Below are 17,953 nucleotides of genomic sequence, written 5' to 3'. Positions count from 1 at the left end.
ACATATTTCAGTTATTTTTAAATAAGTCTCTTCTCAATTTTAATAGTTTTGTTATATTAATTGAATATCACAGTAGTGCTCCAATTGACCTTTAATATCCATGTTTAAATATGTTGCAAAGACACACAGCTTGTCTTGATTCCTTAACATAACTATACATAGATCTATACAAGAAGATCAAGTAAAATATAAGACAAAAAAGTCTGAATGACTCATTGAAAATATGCTGATAAATAAATAACATATCATACGTTTAGTAATTAACACATAACATTTCATCAGAACTGCAAGATTAAAGGTTTTTCTTCTTATTCATAAGTAAAATTATTTCCATAACCAGCTGCCATGTTCTGCAGCCGTTATCTGCTACATCTCCGCCTTACCGTCACAGAGGATCTAGCACTTGGTTCAGCCTCCGTATGTTTTGCTTAACATTACAGTGAGTCAATTTTCAAAATCTAATCTGACATCGGAAAGAGAAGGAAAGCTTGCTTGCAGAGAGCTGCAGGTCTTAAGATTTTTAATGTGCAGCAACTGCTTGGAAACGGCAAAGACTTTCATTCAGACATAAAAAGCAAAAAATACAGTTAACACACATGTCATTACTGAATCCATTTTCTATAAATATGTACTATGCTTGTCGCTTGGTTTGTTTTCTGTTTGTTTGCATGCTGTGAATCTGCTACAGGGAAACTACTTTATTTCTTAAAGCGTCTGCACCAAATGGAGCTGGCCTTTGAGAATCTAATGTTCGTTACCCAATAGGGGGATTTTCTTTAAAGTTTGTCAGTGCATAGAGAATATTCTACAAATCTTTTTTTTGTGAATGCTTCGTGCATTAAGTGGACCGACAAACTGTGGTGTGGTCTTCTTTTGCAGGGGGAAAAACCTTTGGTGAGTGAGTCAAACTGAACGTACAGAAAGGTCAGTTCAACATGTGAGCCCACTGTGCATGAAGTGAACCACACATTTGTGCAACCTGTGAATTCTGCACTTTATCAAACAGAAAGTAAAAGCACTGTAGCACAAGCCAAATTTTCATAACAAATGTGTCTATGTTCTGCTAATGTTGAACAATGTCATGATTGTGGTGTTTCCACTAAATAATATATTAAAATCACGCATGAATAAGTTTAACACAATAAGTAATTAAAAATAATGGCAGCGATGGATATATTCATTATTCAGTTATGATGTTAGCGCTCATCTATCAGCCAATCAGAGGAGATGTCAGCATCTTAGTCAGGCTTTGGAGCAACAAGCCCCGCCTACTCGGGAGTGGCTGCATATGCAGCGTTTTGGGGAAATTGTAGTTGGCCATTTTACAGAAGAGCGATGGATTAAACACTTTAGAAAGACACACAACTTTTTATGAACTGTGTGATGCTGTGAGAGCTCTGGAGGAACCAGCTGCATATCGCCTGAAAAAAAAAAGTAAAAAAAAAAAACAAAAAACATCCTCCTCCTACCACTTCCTGATCATGGTTGATCATATGACTCCTGTGATGCAAATAACATTTTTCCATTGCAGTTTTGCAAAATACACCCTTTTTGATGCGGCTGAAAACCATCTTGCCCCAGTGCAAAAACCTTCAAGAAACTGTAAAAAAACCTTGAGATTTTTGAAACTGCAGTGTTTCCATAAAAAATGATTATTTTTTTTTGTAATTTCAATTTGTGCAATTTTATGTCTACTGGAAACAGCCACTGTTCATTTAAGCTACAAATGAAGCAGTAGGCACACAAGAAAAATTAACTGGTGCCTTATAAAAAATAACTATAAACAGTGAGAAACTGGTGAGTCCAATTAACACAGCGTTGAGCAGCCACATGGAATACCTGACTGAAAGAGAATAGAGATGACAAAATCTAGGAGAAGCCCATGGACATGAACAGAGAAGACATCATGTGTGATGCCAGTTATAAACATTTGACATGTTTGAAATAAAGATTTTACTTCTTATGATGGTTTAGTAGAAAATGTTTGTATGAGAAAACTGTTAAACAATTTGAAATGTATGCCTTTTATTTTGACTCATATGTTGACCGTAAAATAAGTTTCAAAAATAAAATAAAATAAAAAAGAAAACAAAGCACTTCCAAACAAAGGACAAAGTCCTCTTAGATCAGTTTTTCTCAACCCTGGTCCTCACCACCCCCCTGCTCTGCATGTTTTAGATGTGCCTCTATTCCAGAACAGCTGATTCAAATGATTGCATGACCATCAAGTACTGCAGAAGGCTGTTAATCACCCAGAGATACAATTCAGGTGTGTGGCAGAAGGGAAAAACCTAAAACATGCAGGACGGGAGGGCGTTGAGGACCAGGGTTGAGAAACACTGTCTTAGAGGAATGTTTCAGAGTGTAGAAAAACTGAACCGCTTTGGAGAAAATGCTTCGAGTTCACTTTGACATTTATGAGGAGCTTTTGCTAAAGGACTTTTGACAATGCGAGGAAGTTGGGATTAATGTTTGCGTGCATGCAAATATAAACAAAAACAAGTCAAGGAGGAGTTCAAGCCTTAAAGCTACAGTACATAACTCTTTAGTTTAACACTAAAATATAAGACAGATAATTTGAAAAGATCGATATCCGTCTCCTCCTCCCTGAGCCACTCTTCAGAGACGTATCGCTCCCGATCAAAAACAACCAATCAGAGCCAGGAGGAGGTTCTCATCGCTGTCAATCAACCTTGTGAATGTGCTGCTAAATGTGTTAATGACAGAAACAACTTACTGTAACAGGAAAACCGTTTAACCTATTGTTATCGGTGTCCATGCTAACAAGCCTTCACATCAAGCTCTGCTGTCAGAACGGTCTGTGTGTAAATGGGCACTAAGACCCCACCTCCCCCCCGATTGGTTATTTCTAGTTAGCACCGGGAGAAGGCTAAATTTTTTTTCTTTCTCTGTCTCATACTATATTGTCATGACATGGTGACAGTTTCAACAAATAAAAACTAACCCTTTTTATAAAAGTTACATACTGCAGCTTTTGTGTTTCTGAGATCACTTTTTATGTGTGCTGGTTCTGGTTTGTGTGCTGCAACCATCTGCATGACTCCAGTTGTCATGTGTCGGACAAACTGGGAAAAATACAGCATAGTTCCATAAAGTTGTTAATTTTGCTTATTTAAAAAGAAAACAAAGACTCCCTGTTTACAACAGGGAAGTGTCCAGTTCCCACTGACCACACAAAAGGCAAAAATCTAAACTTTCTCAGGGCATAACCGACCGATAAATGGACGGTATTAAAACTTTTTAAAAACCTGATATTTCTAATGCTGCCCTGGGAAACAGCCTTAAGCTCCACACACCAAAACCCTCACTACTTCACCAACAATACTGAAGCCAGATGCAAAAGCTTTGGGACTTCTTACCAGTATATGTAATGGCGTTACCTAATGATGTCTCATCTACTTCTGCTTTTCATATATGACGAGAAGTATTTTGAACTTCAGCAGTCAAGTTGTTTCTTTTAATTCATGAAAAGCGGCACAGAAAAGGGATGTATGTACGAAAGTACTGACTTTCTGTTCTAAAAAAATCACCATTGTAATATTTAGCTGTTTTAAACCCTTTACAAGTGTATTTTTCTCTATAAACTGGCAGTTTGTCTTACTTGCGTGGTTTAATTTCACCATACCTTTTTTTTGATGGCTGTTGGACTTTTGGCAGCTGCAGAAACACTACACACAGTTAGTATGTGTGAAGTGGAGATAAGATAAACAGTGTGAAACATGGGTCTTATGCCACCAAACGAAACACAATCTAGAGATCAGTGGTACAGCATGATTCAGAAATATTGAGAAATATGAACAGTTGCTGTAGAGGAAGTTAAAGGGCAGAGGAGAGGATCTTAAAGTAAAGGAGTTGGGTTTGAAGCAGATGTAAAGATATGAGAGATTGGAGAAAGAGAAACAAGTGACAGGCATCAAAAATTAGTAAAACAACTAATGCATTTTTATTTGCTCTCAGTTAAATAATGTCAACAAATATATTCAAAGAATAGTCCAAGAAATGAGCAAAAAGGGAAAAAAACAAAACAACTATTATACTGTATATTGCCATCGAATATAACAACTCATAAGTAATTATTGTATCAAACAACCTCAAAATGTCCAGAATTTCATTGGTTCTAATAGGACAATGACAGTACCTTTGTGTGAATTCAAAACATTATCCACATTGCTTAAATATTGCGGTCTAAACTATTTCTTTTAAAGCTCAAAAAGAAGAATGTTTGATTCAGCTTGGAGTTTTAGAGCGGCTTCAGCGGTGGGACTGCCCTACCCCACCTTCGGCTGACAGGCGGCGAAAGTTTAAAACATCAGTCCATCAGTAGGGGCGATCCATCGACCTGTCCGTTAAAACAAGGAAGAGAACAAAAACAAAACACCTCTGGAGCACGTGGACGCTAGTGGAAAACCTAGAGAACAAATCACTGTCATGTTGGGATCTATACAGAAGTAATGGAAAGCTGTACAGAGATTCTTGTAACAAATGGGCAGTAAAAGCAAATCTTTGTGAAAAAAAAAACAGTCCAAGAGGATTAAACTCTTAAATTAAACATGATTAAATAAATATTAAAATTTTTATCGGAGGGAAACCTCCATTTTTCCCTTTTTATCAGTTTTAACCATCACGCCATGGCCAGACAGAAACAAAACGTACTGCATCAACACAACAGGTTCATTATAAAAACAAACAAAAAAAAAGGCTGCAACAAATGATTGTGTCATTTTTCTCTTTTACCTATGTTTATTGGATCCTCTTTTGGTATCTAAATGGGTGGGTCATGCAAATAGAAAAGAAGCCAAGTCCATAATACGATTTAGTTTGGTTGTAATGGATAATCTCCGGTTCTGTTTGCTCCGGGAGTCGACTACATTTGGAGGTTATGGTAGACGGTTACCATCTACCACCAACTGAAAGCTGTTAGCTAACTGAAGGCTAGTTTTCAGTTAGCTAACAGGTTTCAGTTAGCCAATTGAAACCTTTTATAATTGTTATAACAGCTAACAGTTTTCAGTTAGCTAACTGAAAGCTAGTTTTCAGTTAGCTAGCTAGGTTGAGTTAGACAGCTTTCAGTTTCATTTGAATGGTTACTAGAAAATCTCTGCTGTTTTAGTTAATGGTTTACATTGTATAAAAAAACATTTCAAAGTCAACCAGCCTGGTTTCTATGAGCCAAACCAGCTAGCTAGTTATAGTTCTTCAAGAGGTTGACTTGTTGTTTTAAGGTGGAATATTTTCCCAAAACACCTACAGTAGTCAACAGGTAGGCTGATTTCCCAAGGACTGACCTACATTCAGGAAAAGAATGACAGAATTCAGCTGAATGACCCTTCTGTGGCTCGAGTGGCCTCCAAGTCAACCGGTTTCCATAGCGGCTGGTGTGAGAACAATCTGCAATCGAGAAACCTTTTTGTGCTCTAGGATGCAACTTGGCAGCTGCCTGGACAAACAGAGTCCCTAGAGTCTGCACATAGTAATCATTTAGGGTTCCTGGACCCTGTTCAGTCTTTTCTAGTACTTTTATCCATGCGTCTGTCTAAAAACGTAATTTTCCTCTGCCCAGTGGGCCATATTGTTGGTCAGTCAGCAGCAGCACTCCCTTTGCAATGGTTGACTTTTTGCAATCCAAGCTGGTGTCAGTCTGCAGCCAGTTCACTCCCCTCATCACGGAAAGCAATTGTTCTTAGAATTTGTCTTTGCCCAGTACACTTAAGATTCAAGTCATGCCTCATCCACTAAGGTTCTTTGTTCATGACGTGGTATGAAGTGACCCAGTAGCAGTCCTCAGGCAGTCTTCGAGGAGCCGTCTAACTCTCAAGTCTGTACAAAGTCAAACCCCCCCAAACAAAGTCCAGTTGTACAAGCAATCCACCAGAAGGCGTCTGCCCAGCGGTCCGTAAACGGGTACCGACTGAGCCGTCAGTCTACCAGATATCAGAGCTTAGTTCTCTGCTGGTGAGCGGTACGAAGGTGCTGTTCAGGTGGAGGTCTGGCTTCTTCCCAAGCGTACTGCTCTGAGACACCTGACAAACACAGAGCCACAGGTGTCAACAATGCACTCCTACATTATGTCCGAACAAAAACCTACAGCATAACTCTACGAGAATCATTACTACTGCATGCTAAATGTTTAATGCCTTATCTACAGACAGAGTCTCGCAAAAGTATTTATACTTTTTAAACCTTTTCACATTTTGTCACAGTACTACACCAAACTTCAACATATTTTCTTGGGACTTTATATGGTAGACCAACACAAAGTACTGCATATTTGTGATTGACAAGCAGAAGGAGCCAAGATTTGAAGTCTTTTACAAATAGAAACCTGAAAAGTGAGGTATGCATGAATCCTTCCCCGAGTTAATATGTCAAGGACCTACGTTTGGTTTTAATTACAGCTGCAAGCCTTTACATCTCTACCACATTTGTACATCTCCAACAGTGACATTTTTGACAATTTGTCTTTGCAATAGAGCTTAGACTCACTCAGATTGGATGTTGGGGATTTCAGAACATATTCTTACCAAAAATTCTCACCAGAATTTAATCCAGTCCGCTTTAATCCAACTCCAGTTTGTTTGTCTAGAAAGTCCGGTTCGTTTGGGGAGGTATGAATAATCAAACTCTGACTCGGACCAACAAACTGAACTCTGGTCCATCGACAGGCCCAGGTCTGTTTGGTTGAAGTGAACTCTGGGCTGGTTCGAATGCAAATATGAATGCCAAGAGGACCAGAGACTGCTCCAAAAGCAGGAAGGAGTCTATTGTGCAAGGCATTCTGGGTAAATACAACCAAATATAAATATCCTAGTATAGTGCTTATGGGAGAAATGACTCTTGGTAAGACAAGAGAGAAATCCTACAACCGCTAAAATCTGAGGCCATTTTTGTTTACATTTCGTGAAGAAAGCACTTGTGGTCATGTCTTCTTTTGAGGTTCTGGTATTGTTTTCTTCAGTGGTTCTTAATGCAGCGCCGCCACAGGTAAAGGTGGGGAAACAGGTTTTTCAAAGTAGTTGGTTTGAGTCTCAAGACATTTTCCTGTAAGAATAAAAGATTTATAATAATAATATGACTTTTGAAGGCAGTTTGTTTGCGCTGGTTTTATTTAGGGTTAAAACTCGTATCAGACTTTTCAGAATCTTAAACGTAAAGAAAATATATATAAAAAAAACATATAAGACTCACAATTATGCACTGGTTTGGTTCACCATATTAAATCCCTTTAAATTACTGTACTTTAAAGTTTTGGGTAGTAACATGACAAAATGTGGAAAGGTTTGAGGGGTATGAATACTAGTCCAAGCCTACTGTTTATCATCATCCTGTCTTCCTACTTCCTACTTTTAGAATAAACACATATTCTAGCGTTACACAAAATGAAACAATGTTTCTTTTATTTTCTCTTTTATCCAAACAGACCTCTTGTTCCCCAGTGAACTGCTCTGAACCCCTGGGGAGAAAAGAGGGCTTTTATTTTTATTTGCTTTCAACTCCGAGCACACGCAAGCACATAACAGTATGGATCATTACAAAAGGATACTCTGTGCAGATGGTGGGTGTTAAGAGGCTGTCTAGGAACGAGAAAAACCAGAAGACACAGGTTCCCCCACCTGTCCATTCAGCAGCGTCATGGGGATGTTGCAGTAGACATGGCGCCCCCCGGGGCCCAGGGTGGAGAACTGCACCGTGGAGGGAGGCGGGAGTGGAGGTGACATGGAAGAAGGCTGTGGGGGAAGCTGGAACTCGTAGCTGCGGCAGAAGTGCCGCATTTGGGCCGCTGTAGCAGTGTGACCTCCTCCCAGTGGCAAGGTCATCTGGTTGTAGTCAGGGATCTCTGTTGCCAAGGCAACCTGTGAGTTAAAAAGAAGGAAAAAGAAATGTAGCTGGGGACTTTTCAGAAGGTTGTCATAATGCTTAGATTTTCACACTTCCTGTTGGGATGATTTATGAAAACAAGCAATTTGGAAAATAGAGAACAAAATAAGGAACATTTACAAAGGGGATAAATGGTCCTTTATTATCTTAAACATTTAAAAACAAGGAAGAGGAAGGATACATCAGACGAGCTGTGTGGTGCGATTCTGTACCACAGAATAGGAAAAAATTTGACTAAAATCATTCAACATAAAAGTGTCACCTATATGTTGCATTGTTATCTGAGACTCATGCTTATCTTTGTCATAAGCTCATTGCATCCTGTTGCTGCTATGTTATTTTTGGCTTGGATTAGTCATTTTTTCTGCATTGCCACTTCCACAGAATGTGTTTGACTAATCATTAAAGATAAGTTTATCATATTTTGACATAGCGTGCCTATAAAAAGTATTCACTCCCTTGGATGTTTGACCTTTTTAATCGCGCTTACAAATCAATCATGATGAACAAAATGTGAACTGTTGACAAAAAATAAATAATTTGAGTGAAAACTGATTTCTACAAAATAATAGTGATAGATAAATTGAAATACACAACACCTTAGAGATTTTTTTTGTATCCATCCCCTGACTTCTAGTAAAGTTCAAAGTGTTGCTTGAGTCCGAACGTTAAATGAGTGCCAACAGTTCGAATTAGTGTTGGTATTTACTGACCTGATGGTGGCCATGGCGATTCTCATTAGGGGGCGCTAGTGAGGCAGAGGTGGTCGTCATGGCGATGGTGGAGACAGTGGTCTGTAGGTCACCAAAGAGGCCCTGTTCACCAGAGTCCATTACCTGTAAACATGAAAGAGTTTTCTTTTTTCTTGATCTTAGTCGTAGAGAAGTTGTAAAGTAAGGTCAGTGAATAGCAAACCTATCCATCCATCCATCCATTTTCTGAACACCCTTGTCCCTCAGTGGGGTCGGGAGAATAGCAAACCTAACTGTTGGTTATTATTGAGTAGGATAGATGGCTAGCATCATGGTTTCAATATGCTTCTCCAATTCTTCCAAATGCCTCAGAGTGTGTTCCCTGTTGCTCATGAATCCAAGCAAAGTGTCTTGGTTTGAGGTATGAATTAGAGGTGGGTGATATGGACTTTAAGTTTCATCATGATATTTTGTGATGCCATTGTGATAACGATAAGTGACAATAAGAACTATTTATTCCATCTTTTAGGTGTTTTGCTGTGACTGTGTCTCACAGCAACTATAGTCTCACAAATACAAATAATGCTCATGAATAACATTCCAATCGGTAGTGAAATATCTTAGGACACCAGGCATGTAAAGAAGTGTGATTTATATCAACTAAGCTGCACACAGTAGCTGTGTTTTCAGATTTATTGATGCTTTTATTGAATAAACAGTGGAGAAAATAGTTAAGTAATCAATCCCAACAGATTGATTAATTAACTATTTAGTGTTTTTAAATTGTATTAAATAAAATTTTTTATGACGACTATCAATCAAATTCTTATAAGAAATGAATCACGATAAACGATATGATAAATGCCCACCATGAATAACTACAGACTTGAATATGTCAGTGTTCCCAACTAAGATCCTAACAGTGCATAATTGTACATTTCTTAAGCTCCCACTGCATGTTTTACAACAAAAATGTCAGAAACATGGTTTAGTTTTTATTTTATGGTACCTGACGTCTGGACAGAGTCTCTCTGCGTTTAGCTGGCATCTCATAGACCACCTGCTTCCAAAACTTGGAGGACAGCTCGTTGCTCTTTGGACCCCTCCACTTGATAACAGATAAGACCTTCCGAGAACAGCAAACGTTAGCGATGATGTCACTTCCGCAGCTCCTGTTCTCCATTGAATGCCATGATCTCCATACCTTGATCGTATGCTTCAGCGCGTCCACCTCTTGGTAGTTCATGACATTCTTCAAGTTTGCGCACTCTATCATGATCACCTAGGCAAACGGAGATGAGGGAAGAAACATGTAGGACCTTCTTAACACTTGAATCAAACAAGAAAAAACGCGTCAGGTTGAACCCCACCTTGATCTCTCCTGTAACCAGCATGGAGTGGAGACGCGTCTCTATCTGGAAAATGCTCCAACCTCTTTTGGCAACAAATTCTGGAGTCAAAACAATGATCAAACGTCTGCTTTGCTCCACGCTGCGTGCCAAGTCCTCAATGTAGGCTGATGGGGAGAGAGAGAGAGAAAGGAGTGTTTATGCAGAGCAACAGTAAAGATCCATAAGGAATAATCTTGGCTATAATGATGATCCATTAATTCACATAGATTAACAAGAAAAGTGTGGAGTGTTTTGGTCAACCGCAACCTTTGTGACTTCGGAGCCCTCCCTCATGTAGCCGCTGGTTCCAACAATATAACATGTATTTTTGTGTTTGTATGATGTAAAACACTTCGAACTGCCTTGATGCTGAAATGTGTTATACAAAAAAACTTGATTGATTGAGTGATGTACAAAGACCTAGTGAACCTAAGTCAAGATCCACTGAGTCCTGTGCATCTGCGAGACATTCTAACACAACCGCTGCTCTTCATGATTGACTTCTTTGCTCTCAACCACTAGGGGGCATACTAGATGATTTGAATCTAACGGACCTCTTGATTATGGATGCAGAATCAGATGCTTCCAAGTGTCAAATCATGGTAGAATAAGGTTTAGCAACTATTTAGCAGACAATTCAATGAATCAAACTTTTGGTCACATTTGATGCACTGCGACATCGATGAATAAACTTCACATTGCATGAGGTTCAATGTAGGACGAACTGGCTTAGAGGATGTGCTTGATGTTAGGCTCTTAGTGTAGGTGTGAAATATGCAGCTGTAAGTGACTTGCCTTAACATGACCCATTTAGCCAATGAAGTTATCATGCTCTATCATTGAGTCATTTGATTATTCTGGAAGATCCAATACACGGACTTCCAGAATATGGCCCTATGACATGTTGGTGACAGTAAACCCTGGTAAAGACCAGCCCCTTGTCCAGAGGGTCTGGGCCCTTGGATATTCAGAAATGATTGCTTCCTGGAGGTGTTGAATTTTATTTAAAGATCAGAGCACCCCTTGTGAATCCTCTCCTAAAGCATTATATTTTCTTGTCACGGCCTGATTTCCAAAGGACATCCACCGTAGGTAGTGAATGACTAAATAACTGACATGGTGACTTGCGTGACAAAACCCCTTGTGATAGATGTTTTGGACTGACACCAAACAGGAAGTGGTTTCTTAGCATTTTGCTGATGGAAAACATATCGGTCAGGGGCTGAAGGCAGCTGCATGTGGTATTATAGAAATACAGTTATTCCTGTTTACACCTCATTTCCAGTTAGTTGTTTGCAGCGTTCTGTGTCAGTTTTTGCAACATGACATGTTAAGATTGCTTATTGTTTGTCTTTGTGCGTCCGTGAACAACAGATCTCCCCCCTCTTTCTGTATCGCTCCCTTCTCCTCCGTCATGTCTTCACCTGCTAACTGAATTAATGACAGAGACTCTCCAACAACACATTGCAATTTCACGCTCAATTTGAGAGGCACAAATAGTACAGAACATCCCCGAATTCAGCCCATTTCTTGCCTGCCTCTGATGCGCCTCTTCCATCGCTCGTTTAATCTCTCTCTCTCTCTCTCTCTCTCTCTCTCCCCATCTCCGTTTGTGAGGATTATGTTAATCAATTAATAAAACAGCACAGACCAGTGACCGTGCCGCCACCTCTTTTCGCTCTCCTTATTTATTTTTGCGCTCTCGTTATTTATTTTTGCGCTCTCGTGTTCGTTCCGAGGCACTAAGTGGGCTGGATAATTGAATGGTGTGTTTAAGGTCTGCTCCGCCACCGACTTTGGAAGAAACACTGGAAAAAAAAGAAAAGAAAAAAAGGCACATCGCTCTTTCTTGGTCGGTGTCACACTCATGCTCTCTGTTCCTCTCGATGTGTGTGTGTATTTATGAACAGCAAACATTTGTTTCAGGGATGTTTTTAGGGCAGCAGTGAAACCTCTCAGACTTTTTTTCATGATTTGTTTTTCTTAGAAACCTAGATTTAGCAAACTGCAAACTATGTGGGGCAACGTTATTTGTCAAGAGCCATATTTCAGTGGCAAGATATGTTTATTTGTAAACCAATAGTAAAACCTGGGCAAAGGGTTTTTACTTTGCTATGAATTAATTTTTCTAGGAAATTTTAGAACATAACCTGATAATTTGACTAAAAGTAATGACACATTGACTATTTTATTTTGTCAAGTTTAAACCACGTATACATGCACTGAATAAAAATATAAAGACCTTTTGTTTCCTGTTTTGGTCACTCAGGATCGCCACTACTCTTCCTAGAATCATTTCAAGGATTACTACACTTAAACGTCTTACTTGAAATTCTAAAGTTTATAAGTAACACATTGCTGCCTCAAGACAGATTTCCTCTTATTTTTTATTTTTGCTGGACTAAGGTTCAAGATAAACACAACTCAAGATTAATTCACACCTGTTGTTTGGGTTTAAATGTGTGGAAATGAACATTGTCTTTAAAGCATTTTTTTTTTTACAACTAAAAAGCCTCAGTAGATATTTGTTTTAAAAAGTAAACTTTTTTTGAAAATTGGTTTGGAGGTTTAGACCCATTAGAGCTGAGAGTGACTTCCATCAAAAGAAATAATAATAATAGAAACGATTGGCAGCTATAATGACTCTCCTTTGATACTGGACTTAATGTATAAGTACAGAACTTTTAAAGTGGGTTATTCTTTTATCATTATTTCATAGAATAAAAATAAAATTCCTTTCTCCATTTGGGTCCGAAACACCCTGTCATTCCTCTCTGCTTTATGACCAACTCTAAGTCAGAGTGCTGTGTCTTGTAGTCCCAGTCAGATTATGATTCCTGCAGCATAGCTGAGGTTTATTTTATGGAAACAAACTGAGCTGATCTCCAATAATATAGAGGAATCATGCTGACATCAGACCTTGGATAAAAATGCCTGTTTATATTCATCAGTACAGTGTGAAAATGTTAAAATCTTCTCATCTTTACTCCTCTTCCCTCACTTATCTACTTTCAAAGAACAATGCTGGAAATTTTCCACACACTGATATTATTGAAGCTGTTGAAAAGAATGCATAAATTTATTATATTAAATCACATGAAGCTCATTAAGTTCTTATTTATGCTTTCTGGCATTTTTGTCTGTTTTACGCATGGACTCTAAGGTTTTAAATTTTACCCAGTTGCTAACATTTGGTCGTGTGTAATTTGCCAGTTCGATGCTATTAAGCTTACCAGAAGTTGCGTGCGCTATAAACAACCATCCTCCACTGCGAAGAGAGAAGGACGGAACCAAACAAGAAGGCTGTTAATGTTAAATTTAATATTTGGAGGCGTGGCCAACGCGATATGAATGGCTTCTTTCACTTCCTCTGCTACAACTATAGGCAGATTACCATTCTAAAACAAACAAAAAATCAATGTAATCATTTGCAACTCCTCTTCCGTTTCACTGATTGGCCCGATAGAAATTCCACCAAAGACAATCCACTTCAATGGCAGAAATTCTCAGATGGAGCAGGGAAGGGAAATGAGAATCTAGTGGATTAGCATAGAAAATGGCCAGGCTGCCATCACACCAACACTGGCAATAACAGATCTATGAAGATAATCAGACAATGAAACAATTGCAGTACAATCTCAGTTCAACTGAGATGCCAATAATAAACCCACGATGGCAGCATGTTTTAAAAACAAACTGACTCTTAATGAAGCCAGTCAGACATTTTGGGTTTCATTTCATTTACACTGGACTTTACAGAGCTAACAAGATCAAATTATTCACAATTACATTATATACATATAACAAGTGTTTGTAAATTTTTGCACCCTTTGTGAATGTATATGCGTGATATGCAGTCTTGTTTGGACTCTGAGGCCCGTACTGATAATTTGACGAGGCCTAAGACAGACAAATGTTGTGAACATTAGCTTCTGATTCAAAGTGAGATAAAGCTTCATTTAAGTAGGAAAACTACTGTATATATGTTTCTTAGTGTGTACGTGATGTACGCCTGAGAGCCGACAGAGATAGATTAGTTCAGCAGTAAGTGCGCTGTGATGAAGCTCTGCACACATTTTTATTTATTCTGACAGACTGATGAATTCTGGGGATTGGGGATTACAGTGACCTATAGAGAGAGAGAGTGTGAGTGTGTGTGTGTGTGGGTGTGAGAAAGAGGAGGTTGATAAATGGAATGATACTTACTACTGCTGGGTATTAAATCTCTGTCTGGTATAAATAGTTTGTATCCGTAATGCTTTTCAAGAACGTCCGGCAGAATCTCCAGAGCAAAGGTTTCCTCGTCGCTGCTCGTCCTGTCAGTAGAGAAAAATGGAGAAAACATTATTCCAGACTGAAATACAAAACATTGGGGCCACTGCTCATGGCTCCACTTATTTAAAAGGCTACTTTACGTTTGGGTGTGGGGTTCTGCAGGGAAAATGTGACAGACAGTGTCTAATAGAGGTGCAGAAAAAAAAAAGTCAATAGAGAGTCGGAAATTCTAGTCTTGGGAATCAGTTCAAAATGCTCAAAATTTCTATTTTTTGGGGGAAAATTGTATTTGATTTTGTTTTTAATCTAAGAAGCCAAGCAGTTAAACTAAGCTAACCTAAGAGAATTTTATGGACAAAACTATTTTTGTTTAAAAATAAAATGATGGAATTTGACACAGTATAGAATCTTATATACTTGTTGTAAATCATTTTTCTATACAGTGTATTTTTCTCTTGTCAGTCACGTCATTTAGGCAAACAGAATCTCTGGACCGTTTGAATAGTAAAATTGGTTTCTGAATTAAAAATCTTTTCTGAACGGAATCTTGACCCTAAAAATTGTAATTGAACCTTCAGTCTGCCTGAGTTTAATTTAAATGTTTAACTTATTAAAATATTATATTTATTTCCATCAGATGGCTATGGTAGTTTGGGTAAATTGGTCTTGGTAATAGAAACATGAATCTCTTATGTAATATAAGGTGAAACTCTTGGACTTGCAAAATATTAGTTTATGTTATATGTGAAGAATTCAAGATGAAGTTTACAAAGAGTACTGAGAGTAAGTCTGGTGGTGGCAGCATCATGCTGTGGGGCTGTTTTACTGCCAGAGGTGCTGAGGCCCATTCTGTTCAGATTGTTTTAGAGAAGCTAAATGGATGAAACCTGGATACGACTGGTTATTTCAGCAGAAGAACTGAGACCAAAACATCATCTTTAATGTTTAAGGCAGGCTGGACTGGCCTTCACAAATCCCTCACGTCAAGTCTGTTGAAAATCTGCAGCGCATGCTGAAAGGTTGGAGTCTGAAAATCGACTCAAATAAGCTTAACAAAATTCAGAGGTGGTCAAATATTCAAGCGCTGAGGATGTGTGTGGATGTTTGAGGCCATGGCTATAATTTTGACCCGTTATGGATGAGTGAAAATCCATAAAAAGTTCAAACTTGTGCATCAAATTCTTTTAAATAATCATCCCAGTTGCTTGGTGTGTGATCATTTTACCCCTCAAAAAGAGTTCAAATAAAATATCAAACACCCAAAATGAAATGGTAAACTTCTGACTGTAAGCTCCAGAGCTGATGCGCTTTAAAAAACTTTATTTTATTTTATTTTTTTGCAAATCTTTGCGAAAGTTTTAACTCTTATTCTTCGCCATCACAAAGCACATTAGTTCTCCTTACTTAAAAAAATATGTGCAAACTCATTGCCTCACTTTTTTTTTTTTTTTTTTACAGTTGCCACTTGTACAATTTTGGTACAAGTTAACTTAATAAATCTGAATAATATGTAATTACTGAAACAGTCCAGAGCTTATTTTTTGTACATGTAATAAACCCCAAATCTTTCTGAAGAAACATTTTCATAACTTGAAACTACTTTTATAAAAAGAAAGCTTCTTGATTGGAACAGTTCCTGGCTTCTGCTTTTTGTTTCATTTCTTACTCAAACTTGAACAGAAGATGTGGAGAGCAGTGGTAGTTTTCTAACTGTTTCTCAGCAAAGCTAACAGAGTGAGGTTTGTCAAAAAATGAACATACCACTCACTCATGCTGCAGTTTCATGTATGCAAATGCCCTTGGGGAAAAAAAGCAGCTAATAAGAGCTTTACTACTCTGAAAATAGACTCATTCTTCACATTATTTCAAATTAACTAGGTTCATTTGTACCTCAAAATGCTTATAAGTAGGTGAATAAAAGGAAAGCTAAATCCACTTAATTTATTTGTGTAACATTAGACATTGTAAAGGTATTACACTGTTTAATTCAAATGTATTCGTCTGACCTGCCCAAAGAGTCCAGGTCCACCTTTGTGTAGGACAGGTAGGCGTCGTACTCCTTGTTGTCTGGGGAGAGAAAAGATGATGAAGACAAACTGCATGGACTCAAACCCAGCGTTTCTCTAGCTGTGCTTCTGTTACAAATGTACGCAAAATTTTGTCATAAGCGGCGTTTACACTGACCGCAAAACTGTGCAAATTGAAATGATGAAAATGAATTTGCCTAATGGAAACATGACAATTTAGAAACAGCAAAAAATAAAAGTCTTTGGATAAAAAGTTGTTCTATTACAATGAGGTGGTTTTTTGGCCATATAGCAATTGATTTATTTTGCAAAACTGCAATGAAAACAGTCTTTTGACATCACATGAGTCACATGATCAACAACTGAATGTTACTACTAGCCCAAACCACGAAGAAGAAGACAAAAGGAAGTACTAGGAGGTTGATGTACGCATGATTTTTAATTAATTATCACATGAACAAACTTATTAATGTGGGATTTTAATTACGCCTCTTATTTAACAGAAACAGCAATCGGAAAATTGTGTTTTTCCACATTAGCAGAATGTCAACAAAGATTTGTGCACCTTTGTAATGGAAATGGCGCCAAATTTCCACTAATATAAAAAAATAAACACAATCTCACAATTGTAGTGTTTCCATTAACTAAGAATCACAATTAAAATCACACATGTATACATTTGCTCACTCAATAAGTCATCAAAATTCAATGTCCAACCACTTCCTGTTGTCTTCTTCATGGTTTTTGGCAGTAGTAACATCCGGTTGTTGATCATTTAACTCTTGTGATGCAAACAAAATGTTTCCTTTGTAGTTTTTGAAATAAACCAATTTTGATATGACAGACAAACTATCTTATCCTAATGACAAAACTGTCAGTTATACAGCTTCTGGCTACTACTTTAGCATTTCTCTCAGAGAGGTTAAGTGTTTCCCATCAAACACCATGAAGAATCCCCCAGAGGAATGCCGAGCAGCTCACCATCTTCAGTCTCGTCGCTCCCAAAGTGTCTCCTGTAGCAGAGCATGATCTCCAGGTTGTAGCACTTATAAAGCGCGGTTAGGATCCCCAACAACAGCAGGATGACCCCAAGGCCGCCCGCCAGCTCCAGGCGATACATATCTGCCAGAGATATGGCGGGGAGAGAACGCACAGCCCATGAGATCCTTATCGGCTAACAGTCTGAGGAATTCAATCTGAAGTGGGAGGTAAATACAGGTAAAAGCTTTTATTTTCGTGTTCTCTGACTTTACTGTGCTTTGTCCTTCTTAACAAACTACTCTGCTAACACCTGAGGGTATCTACAGCAACCTGACTTTCAGAAACAGATAAGCAGGAGCTTCAAATCCCTTCAGAGTGGCCCTTTTTCTAAGCAGAATCTCCTTCAGTAGCAAAAACAAAAAAAACAAAACAGAATCTGATAATAATGGCTTTTCGATTGGGGTGATTATTTTTTTGATGAGTCACAGCAGCCTCTAGAAGCATCATTCAGAGACCGCCAATCATTCCTATCGGTGCAGCACAGATAAAAGGAACTGTGTGAATAAAGCAGAAAACTCCATAGAGAAAGCAGACAGGTTGTTAAGCGAGGGTCAAATCAGCTAGCAGCTAACGACTGCTGTCTATTATGGATATTTGTGTCTTTCATAAGAGTGATTCAGTTTGAATGTTC

At 38.3% G+C, this 17,953-nt stretch overlaps 1 protein-coding gene and 1 long non-coding RNA gene across 2 annotated transcripts; one reads left to right on the top strand and one right to left on the bottom strand.

The window, feature by feature from the left end:
* Positions 1-4,679: 4,679 nt before the first annotated feature.
* LOC106937339 (uncharacterized) lies at positions 4,680-5,315 on the top strand. Its single transcript, XR_001422366.1, has 2 exons — positions 4,680-5,050; positions 5,092-5,315. It is a non-coding gene; the product is annotated as an uncharacterized LOC106937339 (long non-coding RNA).
* A 256-nt stretch (positions 5,316-5,571) lies between these two features.
* Positions 5,572-17,429, bottom strand: LOC106937338 (X-linked interleukin-1 receptor accessory protein-like 2). The gene is made up of 10 exons (XM_015018779.1): positions 17,263-17,429; positions 16,261-16,321; positions 14,186-14,295; positions 9,959-10,104; positions 9,793-9,870; positions 9,598-9,714; positions 8,610-8,732; positions 7,632-7,871; positions 7,441-7,471; positions 5,572-6,041 (listed from the first exon to the last, which is right to left on the bottom strand). The coding sequence occupies exons 1-10, from the start codon at positions 17,399-17,401 to the stop codon at positions 5,953-5,955; spliced, it is 1,134 nt and encodes a 377-aa protein (XP_014874265.1). The 5' UTR covers positions 17,402-17,429; the 3' UTR covers positions 5,572-5,952.
* Between the last annotated feature and the right edge of the window lie 524 nt (positions 17,430-17,953).

The sequence above is a fragment of the Poecilia latipinna genome, unplaced genomic scaffold (assembly GCF_001443285.1).
Source record: "Poecilia latipinna isolate Pla-1442-1.1 unplaced genomic scaffold, P_latipinna-1.0 Scaffold2320, whole genome shotgun sequence".
In the NCBI taxonomy this organism is placed as follows: Eukaryota; Metazoa; Chordata; class Actinopteri; order Cyprinodontiformes; family Poeciliidae; genus Poecilia; species Poecilia latipinna.
Note: the sequence above shows the minus strand (reverse complement) of the source record. Positions and strands in the feature narration are given on the sequence as shown.

Excerpts from the sequence above, each read along its gene's own strand:
- LOC106937338 (XM_015018779.1), bottom strand. The coding sequence starts at position 17,401 with ATGTATCGCCTGGAGCTGGCGGGCGGCCTTGGGGTCATCCTGCTGTTG. Across the intron at positions 7,472-7,631 it reads TGACGCTGCTGAATGGACAG|GGGTTCAGAGCAGTTCACTG; the intron begins GTGGGGGAACCT and ends TTTTCTCCCCAG. Across the intron at positions 6,042-7,440 it reads AGTTCACTGGGGAACAAGAG|GTGTCTCAGAGCAGTACGCT; the intron begins GTCTGTTTGGAT and ends TGTGTTTGTCAG.